The 11,657-nt window shown below is 40.7% G+C and overlaps 1 protein-coding gene across 5 annotated transcripts in view; it reads right to left on the reverse strand.

Annotated features, from left to right (window-relative positions):
* The window catches only part of PHKA2 (phosphorylase kinase regulatory subunit alpha 2), a 71,507-nt gene extending 60,599 nt beyond the window's left edge, over positions 1–10,908 (reverse strand). For 2 of the 5 annotated variants that reach the window (XM_084627007.1, XM_084627003.1), the window contains exons 1-3: positions 10,344–10,621; positions 9,116–9,363; positions 1,041–1,199 (exon numbers count right to left, since the gene is read on the reverse strand). In XM_084627007.1, the coding sequence (XP_084483133.1) occupies positions 1,041–1,199; positions 9,116–9,193 (237 nt within the window). In that variant the 5' untranslated portion in view covers positions 9,194–9,363; positions 10,344–10,621. Of the gene's footprint in view, positions 1–1,040; positions 1,200–9,115; positions 9,364–10,343; positions 10,622–10,767 lie in introns of those variants that run through there. The other 3 variants (XM_084627006.1, XM_084627005.1, XM_084627004.1) reach the window with 2 other exon arrangements.
* Between the last annotated feature and the right edge of the window lie 749 nt (positions 10,909–11,657).

Below are 11,657 nucleotides of genomic sequence, written 5' to 3' on the forward strand. Positions count from 1 at the left end.
CAAAGTCCAGTTTGTCTGGGCGGCAAGATAGGCTGGAGAGTCTTAAGGAACGGTCTGTGACTCCATGGTAAGACTGTTATAGTGATCCAGGAGTTCACACTGCTTGGTGAAATTTAATTACAGAATACACCACCAGTTTGGGGTGTCTGACAGTCTGCCCTGAGGTAGGCACTCTCAGTCGTGAGCCACCCCAGACAGTGTGACAATAGGATTTTCCCCTAAATCCAGTAATTAAGCACATCTTTGTACCCGAAACAAGAATATTTGGAAAAGTTATGCAATGCCCTCAGAAGACAAAGAGGGCATCCCCTTACCTCAACCCTCCCCATATGAATAATAATAAATAATAAAATCATTAATACTACAATTTTAATACAATACAACTAACAGCACATGTGCCAATTATCACTCTCATGGCTTTTCTTGTACACTGTCTCCTCCTCCTCCACCCCGCATGGCCACCCTGATGTTTTTCCTTCCTAGGCGCTGATCTTGCAAACGCTTATGCGCGTGGCTTCTGACTTTAATGGGACTGCTTAGAGTTACCCATGTGGGTGTTTGGAGGATTGGGACCTTAGATTATAAATTGTTTAGAGAGAAAGGATGGTCCAGTGGCTAGGGTGCTAGCCTGGGACCTAGGAGACCAAGGTTCAATTTCCTGCTGCACCACAGACTTCCCATGTGAACTTGGGCAAGTCCCTTAGTCTCTCTGTGCCTTAGTTCCCTATCCGTACAATGGGGATAACAGCACTTCCCTATCCCACAGGGATGTTGGGAGGACAAACACATTAGAGATTGTGAGATCTCAGACACTGTTGTAACATGGGCTAGATAAGTACCCAAGAAAAACAGATGGAAAAAAAACAGATGGAAAGTGTCAGCACCAGCCCAGACTCTATGTGTCTGGAAACCCTTGTATATCCTGGGCACAACAGCAACATAAACAATAAATACAGCATAAAATAAAATCACCATCACATGAAAGAAAAGCTGAGAGACAATAAAAAAATACATTTACTACATGTAATATTTAGACATACCTGCTCAAGTTCATAGGCTTTTGCCTTATCCTCATCCCGGTCTGCATTCTTCCGATAAGCCATTCCCAGACCCCACACAGCCAGAATGCTGTAGACATTATCCCGGACCCAAGCATCCTTTTGCTGCGTGCTGGCCGAAAGCAGTCCAGTAACTGGATTCTAATCGGAAAGAAAAGAAAACCAGAACAGCACACACTGTTCACCTGAAAAGTTATCTTATTTAACTACAGCAGCACTTTCCATATCAATTGATGATGTAAGAAACACAGGACCACATAAGACTTCATACACTTACCTGCACTTAGACAATTCATAAATTCACAGTGAGATACAACCTTGATCTTCCCACCAGACTCCCAAAACCTGAGGTAAAGGAGAATCTCCTTTGACTGCTAGTAGCATAGAGGCTATGACATACAGTTGAGCAGTTCTCATCCCACCCAAGAGCATATGATTCACCTACTGACCTAGCAATATTCAGAACAAATAAAAAGAGAAGGTTCCCAGCTCAAAGAGCTTATCATGTATTTAGTGCCTGAGCCTGCACCACTGATGTCTGTGGTGCAGAACCAAGCCCCAGTGAGAGCAACAAACAGGGGTTTAGGCTGGCGTGCAGAAAGACAAGGGTTACAAATAACAGAATTACACACGGACTCATTATTGGCATATGTTGGTTCAGTTAAATGTTTAGAACACCTTATTTTCTGGGAAGAGGTAGTTTTGCAGAGGAGGAAACGTCACCTGTCTTCTCGTACACTTTTTAGGAGGGATTTGAATGAAGACACGGGTGGCAGCCAGGTAAACATTACTGGTATATAATCAGTATTCTCATTTATTACTAGACGAAAGTAGCATTCAGTGGCCTAAATCAGGGATCAGTGCCACACAGCCTACTCATATAGCCCACACTGTATAAACATCTACATTGTAGAGACGGTCTCTGTCCCAAAGAGCTTATAGTTCAAATAACAGAGATTGGATGAGTGCAGAATAATCTCTCTGATGCTAGCTTTATGAATGGAACATTCCATATGTCACGTAAATACCCAAACGGGGATTAACTGCTCAAAGACATTTCCAAATGGGAAAAAAGGAAAAGCAGAAGAAAAACAGGAAAAAAAGAAAAAGTGATTCAGCAGAAGCCACCTGCAGTCTAAGCTAATTAGACTAGGAAGAAGGATGAGCCTAAAAGGCAAATCTCATATTTCTAGCTATTTTGCCCAGTCTTGTTTTGTTCATCCCTCACTTGCCATACAAAGAAAGTCTACGTAGCTGTAATTCTAGCCCTGCAGAGATTGCACTCCAAGCCCCCTAGCAGCTACATTCTGGGCCTGGTGCCAGTTGTGCAATGGAAAATTCTAAACAGCACTAAGATTGTTCCTCCAAAAATGTCAACGTTCACACAAGACACTGGGAGACTCATCAACCACCAGGGACTTACCTGCTTTCAAAGTTTTAAAAGGTGCTGAATTAAGAAAACATACAACAAGATCTAGAGGCAATCCCTTCTCCCCCTCTACGTTAGAATCAGAGGGACTTAACTTTTCAGTCAAGTCCCGAATATCTAGGTTAAGTCCACTCTGGACTTTAATGGACATTGGATCAGGCCTTTTGTGAAACTTCATGAACAAAGGTAATTCTGTAGCATCATGGTACTATCAATTCACAGGAAGAAACATTAACTGACTAATATTTTTAAAAGTTTGCTTCATAAAATGCCTACTCTTAAAAATTAGGATTTTTTTCTCAGTTCCTCCTGCTAGTATACAAAGAGTCCACCCCTGCAAGATACTGAGTGTGAACTATGAGGTACTGGGTATGCTCAACTCCCATGGATATCAAAAGAATGTCCAGGCACCATGTAGCATTAGGCCCACCATGTGATTATAAAATTTAATTTAGTTTGTAGGATGAGGGCCTCCCAATGAGATCTGCATGAGCAGATCCATGTGCCAAGGAACCCTACTGAAGTCAATGGGGTTCTGCAAGGACAGAAGGCTCTGTTACAGAGATCTGATTGCCAAACTGAGGCCTTAAATTGTTACTTAATTGTGTGTGCTGTGTCTCTTTCTATTTAATATATTTGCATTTCACTACATCTATTTGTCTGGAAACAAGAATCTGCTAAAAAGACCAGATTCCGATCTCACTTTCATTGGTGTAAAAATCGAGTAATTTCATTGACCACACTGGAGCTACTACAGAATTAAATTGAGATAACAGAGATCAGAGTTTCACTCAGAGCATAGTTTAGCAAACACATAGACTTATATAACCTGTTCTTTGATCTAGCAGAGTACTGATATTAAAGTCAGACCGTCACTAAACTCCAGCTGGGTTTGATTGTATGAAGTTGACTGTAATGTATTTTTGTGACCACTTCTGAATATCTTATTTTTATCAGCTAGCATTTAATGATTTCTATTTTAGCCACATATTCTTTTCTCCTTAAATACCCCATGTAATATTTTTTTTTCATAAAATGGATATCGACATTGGATAAAACACAAAAAATACAAAAAATACCAACCTAAATCGATGGGTGAAATAAAATAGTTGAGTCATTATTCTTCTGTACACCGGGCTATAGAGGGTATAAATAATATAGTGCAATACTCTTTAAATAAAAGCTGTTATAGAAATAAAATAATTGCATCAGAAGAATAATGATATTGCAGGTGGAGGAAACATACTGAACATTTTCCCCAACATTAACTAACATATGATCATAGCTACACCTTCTCCACCATATTAACTCCAATTAAGGACTTAAATCTAATCTATCCATCTGCATTTCTAAAGCACCTATCACGGAGATGTCTATACACTGCAAGGCAGGGTGGATACAAATCAATCATTTAAATTTTTTTTTTCAAAAAAATCAGTTTTATTTAAATCGTTTTTTTTTTTTGATAAAATGCTTTTTGAGGAAAAAACCTATCTCAAGATAGTTTTAATTAAGATATATCTTTGAGCTATAACATCTCATCCTGGAATAGGGATTATAAATTCTAATTCTATAGTATGAGACAACATATTCATGTAATGTTTAAGAAAAGTTTTGTAAATGAGTTCTAATAGTTCATGGACTAGGGACCCAATCTTATGGGATTCCAGGAGCTTCTGTATAGATTACTTAGGTTAATCCTTCTATCTACCCATTGGGACTCAGTGCTCAGTCTAGAAGATATCATCAGAGATGCTTAGTTTTGCAGTTCTCAAACTGTGGATTTGTGTCTCCAGAGATAACATGCTTGTTAACAGCAAAAATGTTTTTAAATAAACAAATAAATAAATAAATAGAGGTGAGAAATAACAGACCTCAACTCTATTGTCCCTCTGCAAATTTGCGCACAGATTCAATCTCTTACCTCTCTCTAAAAGTGCAAAGTTTCAAAAAGTTCAATGAATCGAAGATTGCTGGGGGCGGAACAGATCTGGACAAGGAGAAGAAGTCTGGAGATAAATGTGAAATGGGAGGAACAGGCAGTTTAACAGTTTCACTTTTGTTTCGAGCAGCATATTCCAGAAGTCTTGAGGTATTTTTGAGTGTAGCCTTCATTGATTTGAGATCTACCATACCATTCTCTCACTAGAAGGAAAAACCTATAATGGCAACAGGCCATAAAACAGACCCAGTTTGAGAATATTTTAATGAAGTTCCTCTACCTGTGGGTAAGACAGGAATGCGCGCAAAATGCAAACAGTGCAAGAAAGAAATGCAAGGCCTGATTGTTCGAATGAAACATCATCACGAGAAGTGTTCCTTCTCAGGAGGAAGCTGCACTGAAGATGATGAAAGGAACATGTCTGAACATGCAGGATCTTCAGGTTGGTAAACTTTTTTATTTCATACCTCTTTCTTAAGCACTGCCTGTATTCCCTGTGGACTATGCTTGAATTCACATGTTTGAGCAAAAAAAATATAGTTATTACTCTATGGTACTATCATTTTAGCTGCAGTTGTGATAAAAAATAAATAGCTGAAATAGGCAGATCTTCCTTTTACAATTTCACCTTTAAAGTAGTACTGAATGTCAGCGAATGCAATGAGTAATACTAAATGAGCAGTATGGTAATGGTAATTAAATAACTGCATTGATTTATTTTGTTTAGGAGAATCCATCCTCAACATACAGGATTCTGAAGACTATCCACTTTCAAGAACACCATCATTTTCTATAGTTTCAGAGTTATCTGCCAATGATAGCATTTCAGCCACATCATGTCACATAGCCACAGTATATTACCTGTAGCAAAGAGAAAAAAAACCCTCCATAATCCAGAAACAACCATAGATAAATTTGGGATAAGAACCAGCGGATTACAAAAAGAGGTAACTGGTGAAAAAACTGCCTCGTTTGTTTATGCAATAAACTCTCCTTTCCAGATGACTGAGAACCCATACTTCATTAACATGGTTCAGTCATTAAGACCAGGATACAGTCCACCCAACAGAGCAGATTTCACAGGCAAATTGCTGGATAAAGTGTATGAAAGAGAAATTGAGCAGTGTGCAAAAGGTCTAGAGAGTGAAATTGTTAACCTGAGTCTTGATGGGTGGAGCAATGTCCATAATGATTCTGTTGTATGTGCTTGTGTGACAGCAGAAGAAGGGAATGTCTTCAATACAGAAACAACTGATACATCAGGAAATGCACACACAGCAGAATACTTACAAGAAGTAGAAGTAAAAGCTATAACAAACTGAAAAATAATTCAACTGTCTAGTATGCAGCTTAGTCACAGACAATGCTGCAAATGTATCCAAGATGAGAAGAAAATTAGAAGAGAGTCCCAAGCTAATAATGTATGGTTGCAGTGCTCATTTGATGCACCTCCTAGCTAAAAACTTCAGCGTTCCAGAAATAAAGGCTAATGTTGTTGAAATTGTAAAATACTTCCGTAATAACCACTTTGCAGTAGCTGCTCTGAAAAAAGTGGGAGGAACCAAGATAACTCTCCCACAAGATGTGAGATTGAACTCAGTAGTGGACTGGTTTGAGCACTATATCAAGAACTGGCCTAATCTGATGACAGTTTGTGAACAAAATCGTGAAAAAACAGATGGCACTGTCACAGCCAAAGTTCTCAACATTGGGCTTGAGAGAAATGTTGAACACATGCTGAGTACCCTGAAGCCTATTTCTGTAGCCTGAAACAAAATGCAGGGATATACTTGTTTTATTGCTGATGCTGTTGGAATTTGGAAGGAACTGAGTGAGATCTTAAAAAGAGAAATATACAATGACAGAATTAAATCACAAGCATTAAAAAAAGGAATGGGACAAGCACTATCTCCAGCTCATTTTCTTGCAAATATTCTCAATACTTGGTAACAGGGTCAAACCTTAACTGCTGAAGAAGAGGAGTTGGCTATGGCATGGACATCCAGCAATCATCCCTCCATAATGCCAACTATAATAAACTTCAGAGCTAAGGGTGAACCATTTAAGAAATATATGTTTTCTTATGATGTTTTAAAGAAAGTCACACCAGTGAACTGGTGAAAGTCACTTAAGCACTTGAATTCCGAGACTGTTGAAGTGATAATCTCACTTTTAACTGCAGTACCTTCTTCTGCCGGTGTAGAAAGAATATTTTCTTCCTTTGGACTAATTCATTCCGAATTGAGAAATCGTTTGGGACCTGAAAAAGCAGGAAAGCTGGTTTTTCTTTTCCAGATTATGAACAAACAGGAAAATGAAGGTGAAGACAACTGAGCTAGCTGCAGAAGCCAATATTTTAAGTTTCTCATGTTGACCTGGCTGATATAGTCAATTTAAATTTTTTTTTTTAATATTTGATTTAACTATTTTAGTTAAAAACAATTTTAACAAAAACAAATCTGATTTTAAAAAATGTGAATGTTTAACTAAATTCAAATATTCATATGCTTGTTTTGTTAAAATATTATATGTTTGCTGTTGAAGAAAAAAAAATCCAGAATACATAACGTTGTTATTTTAGTTAAATAAAATAATTTAAATGTCCATCTGGTGATGTTCTCTTCCTAATACAGCATGAAAGAAAATCCTCCAAATATTAATAATTATTAACCTGTTAAATTGGAGATAGTTCACCTCCAATGATTTCATAAATATCTGCTTCAATTACCTTTGGTAAATGAAATAAGCAAGCAATCATTCATTTTCTGATACAGCTGTAAAACTAATCTGAAAAGTTTTCAAAATAAATCACGTTAAAAATGTATAGTGTGTACCTTCCAAAAATGAAACCTACATCTATCTCTGCATTGTGAAGAATATGTATTAAGGTTATAACAATCAACAAGAATGCACTTTTATGTAGAAATCCATGATTAAATGACTAGTGATTTAAATCAATTTGATTTAAATCAAATCCACCCTGCTGCGAGGGTCATATATGTTAGCAGAAAATGTTCACTACGGCACCAGTCCTGCAAGGAGCTCTGACTTCAATGTTTCACTTATATTTTGCACAAAAAATGTAATCTGTGATTTGAAGATTATAGGTCATCTGGTATAAATTGGAATAAAACCAATAATCTACCCCAGCATACATTAAATACATCATTCCTTTTTATTAGATTTCTATTTTGCTTATAACATATGCTTTCCAAACATAAGAATTCACAAATATACCAAATGGATCTGAAATGGCAAAACTCCTATTGACTTCAGCGTGAGCAGGTTTGAGTCCGTAACACCCTCCTCCACTGCCTTGCAGCCTCTTTCAGTGCTTAGTAATAAGTATATTTGGAAACTGACTCATGGAAAAAATTCCTTGCTCTCATCTTTATATGCTGAACTATTTGAATTGAACCACCCACCATCTCAAAGGACACTAACTTTTCTGCACCCTGTGTCTGTTCTTAAGGATGTAATAGATGATCTGAGCAAATGGAGAACAATATGGTAGGTGTTTATGCATGTCCATGAGCCAAAACATATAGTAGGTCACATTTTTTGCCTACCAGCCTTGAGTGTCATTCTTTTACTATGTATGTATCCAAGCCACACAACAAGGGGTCAGAGTCTGATCTGAGTTACACTGCTATATAAATCTAAAGTCACTCCACTAAAGTTAACATAGTGATTGTAGATTTTCACCAGTGTGACTGAGAAGAGAATCTGGCCAAAGATTCTGGTACAAAGTGTATTGTAATAAATACATACTAAACAAATTATGTTTGCTGGCAACTGAACCAGCTCTATTTCGGATTCAGTCTTACTTTCAGCTAAATGACATTCATAGCCACGTATCTGAAAGTCACTGTTATGCCTATGTACACCAGTTTCAAAAGATACACAATAATGCAAACTCACATATCTGAGTGTGAAGGCAAGCCATTGAACATAACCACAAACAACAACGTTAAACTAACATTTAAGAACTTACTGGGTTTCCACATACAATGGACATGCTTTTTCAAGTCTTGTATAATCAGCTACTGAGTATCCTTGTCGAGTTTACAGTAACTCATTTTACTTGATGCCCACTCAGAATGAAAAGAAGCCACCATTTACTTTACAGAGAAGATATTTTTCTATCGCTATGAATGCTGTATGTCCAACATCCGCATTATTGAATTAAATCAGTACAGGATATCTATCTGTGGCACTACCTCAGTGCACCTCTCTCTATTCTCTTCCTAAACTAATACTCCACTTAATTTGTACAATACACTCCACCGCATACCACACGACGTTATAAGAAATACTTCATAGCATAACTCTCCACAAATACTCTATTTCCTACAATAACAGATTGTGCAAACATACTCTGCTCCCTATTGCAACACGCTGAACCAACATACTCCGCTCCATACAATAATGAGCTCCACACACATACTCCAAAAGCACGGGCGCTGCTCTTGGATCTGCCCCAAACCAGTACTCAGTCACGTCCACTAAGCAATTAACCAGCCCATTGAACTTATATCAGGAATCCCACAGAGCCGACTGAAATAATGAGTAAGATTAAAAAAAAATTCATAAACGAAAAAAAATACTCCCTCAAAATAAAGGCCCAACGGGGTTCGTGGAGGAGTGAAAGGGTCCCATTCTTCTCTGCACTGACTCTGCACTCACCTGATGACATAAAATGGTCTGTTGAACCAGTCGGGCATAGCCATCCAAGCGGACTCCAGAGTTACTTCTGCTTCTCATCTCCCCAAGACCTGGGATTTTTGTCTCTCTCTCTTCCTGTGTCTCTCTCTCCCTCCCACACTTCAGAGCAGCAAGAGCGTGGCTGGGATCCTCTCTCTGAAGCAGCTCTTATTCTTCCTGGTTCATACATGCAGCAAGCTTTCCTGTGACACTTGCTGGCAACTGATGCCCTTATTCCAAAATAAACATAGCAGCTGTCAACAAAGCAGGGATTAGAGAGAGGATTTACCCTTTCATCTACATGCTAACCCGGCCAGTAATCAATGGGCATACTGCACCACAGACATTATCTACATGCTCCTCACATAATCAGATGCCATAAATGATTGGTTTATTATCTGGATGCTGTGTTCACACCACTATGAAAGAAAAACAACAACAATTCAGGTCAAGAACAGCATGTATTATTTTAACACCTAACACATATATATTGCAATATATTACTTCTGTCATATATAATCCTAGTTATCATAAGTCTACATGCTATCATTATGACCCATAGGCAAGCAATATTATTCCAGTGTATAAAGAATCTATATGACAGAAGTAATATATTTTAAAGCATTTTATAACACCTAAAACGCATGGGTTAGTTATTGCACCATATGAACCGTGTTTATATGGATACAGTTATTGTGTACAAAGGATGATTGTAAGCGATTGCTTACAGTTTCCGTCCTGTAACCCTACCCAGGGATAGGGGCTCATTTCAGGGGGTAACACAGCTCTTTAGTTCAATATCTAAGAAACATACAGGGACACAATGAATTGTGTTCAGTACTTAACAGGCCCAAGGCTGCCACATTCCAGGGAGCGTGAGTTTGTCACAGCCAGCGATGGTTTGACTCCCCTCTTCGCCAACTGATTAGAATTTCACACAGCAAAGAGCACCTGGCTCTGGTGGTTGGGGGTGTGGGGGGGGGGGAAGAGTTAATTTGCTCTAATCTCAATATACGATTGGGTTTCAGGGGACTGGCCGATGGTTGGTTTGCCTGGTTTCTTCACCATGGTGACCAACAATCGCCTTTCTTTGCCGAATTACGAATGGCTCTGAATGCCTGTTCACGTCCCCGACCAGCGGAGCGGAGCCAGCGGTGGGTGTCCCCCGCTCGGACAGATGCGCGCAGCTGGGCGCTTTGCAGCCACTCACCTGCCGAACGGCAACCGGGGGGCCCCATCCTCTGCCCGCCCCGCTCCGGACGGCTGCCGTGGGAGGAGGAACGTGAACGTCTTTCCCAGCAGCAACCCGGTCAGTTGCCCGGGCTAGGCACTGCGGGGCAGAGGCCGGCAAACCAGCCGCCCGGGGCCATCCATTCCCCGCGCGGGCGAGCCCTGGGGCGTCTGCACGGAGCCGCGCGCCCGAGCCCCGGCAGGCGGCTGACTGACAGGTGCCGCGGGGCTGCGGCAGCGGGGACGGTTCTCTCGGAGCCGGGGGGAGGGGAAACCTTGGTTCCGCCCGCCCCGCCCTCCCCTCCCGCGGCAGCTCGCTCGCGCACAGGCCATGCAAGGACAATAGAGCGGCTGGCAGCCAAATGGAACCGCCGCTTGCTCTTGAGAAAGGAGAAAAAACCCACCTCGCCGATGATATCGTTGGTGCTGCTAATGGGCTTGAGTCAGGAGGGGACTTTCCCTTGGGTGTATTTTTCAAGCCCTTTGGCATCAATAACGGCTTTACGCCTCTGTTAGGACCTGGGCAGCGGCAGCCTAGTTCTCAGTGAGAGCAGCGCGCGGACTGAGCCCGGCGCTCCCGCAACATCCCGGGGAGCCGCCTCCTGGCGCCGGACCCTCTGCCCGGGCGGGGGCGGGGAATCGCCCCCCTTTTCGCAGGAGCGCCGCCGCTCGTCCGTCTCCAGCAGCCCGGGCGTCTCACGCACGGCTAGGCAGAGACTGCGCCGGAGGCCGATCTCTCACCTGTGTAACTGCGCTGCTAGTTGCCCGCTCTGAGATGGTTGGGGTGTTTGTTTTCTGAAAGCCCCAGCTCCTGGAGTCATGTTATTAAGAGTGAATCTGACATTTCATTTTGAAAAGGCCCTCATGGCAGCTGAGAAAAGTTGGATGCTGGGAACCCAGAAGGATCAAAAACCAGGGGTAGCTAAAGAGACACAGGTTTCAGAATAGCAGCCGTGTTAGTCTGTATTCGCAAAAAGAAAAGGAGTCCTTGTGGCACCTTAGAGACTAACCAATTTATTTGCGCATAAGCTTTCGTGAGTTACAGCTCACTTCATTGGATGCATTCAGTGGAAAATACAGTGAGGAGATTTATATTCACACAGAACATGAAAAAATGGGTGTTTATCATGCGCCCTAATGCATTAATATCCCTCTGCCATGTACATTGGTCAAATTGGACAGTCTCTACGTAAAAGAATAAATGGACACAAATCAGACGTCAAGAATTATAACATTCGTAAACCAGTCAGAGAACACTTCAATCTCTCTGGTCACTCGATTTCTGACCTAAAAG

This window comes from Lepidochelys olivacea (genome assembly GCF_965140295.1).
Source record: "Lepidochelys olivacea isolate rLepOli2 genome assembly, chromosome: 1".
NCBI classification, from domain to species: Eukaryota; Metazoa; Chordata; order Testudines; family Cheloniidae; genus Lepidochelys; species Lepidochelys olivacea.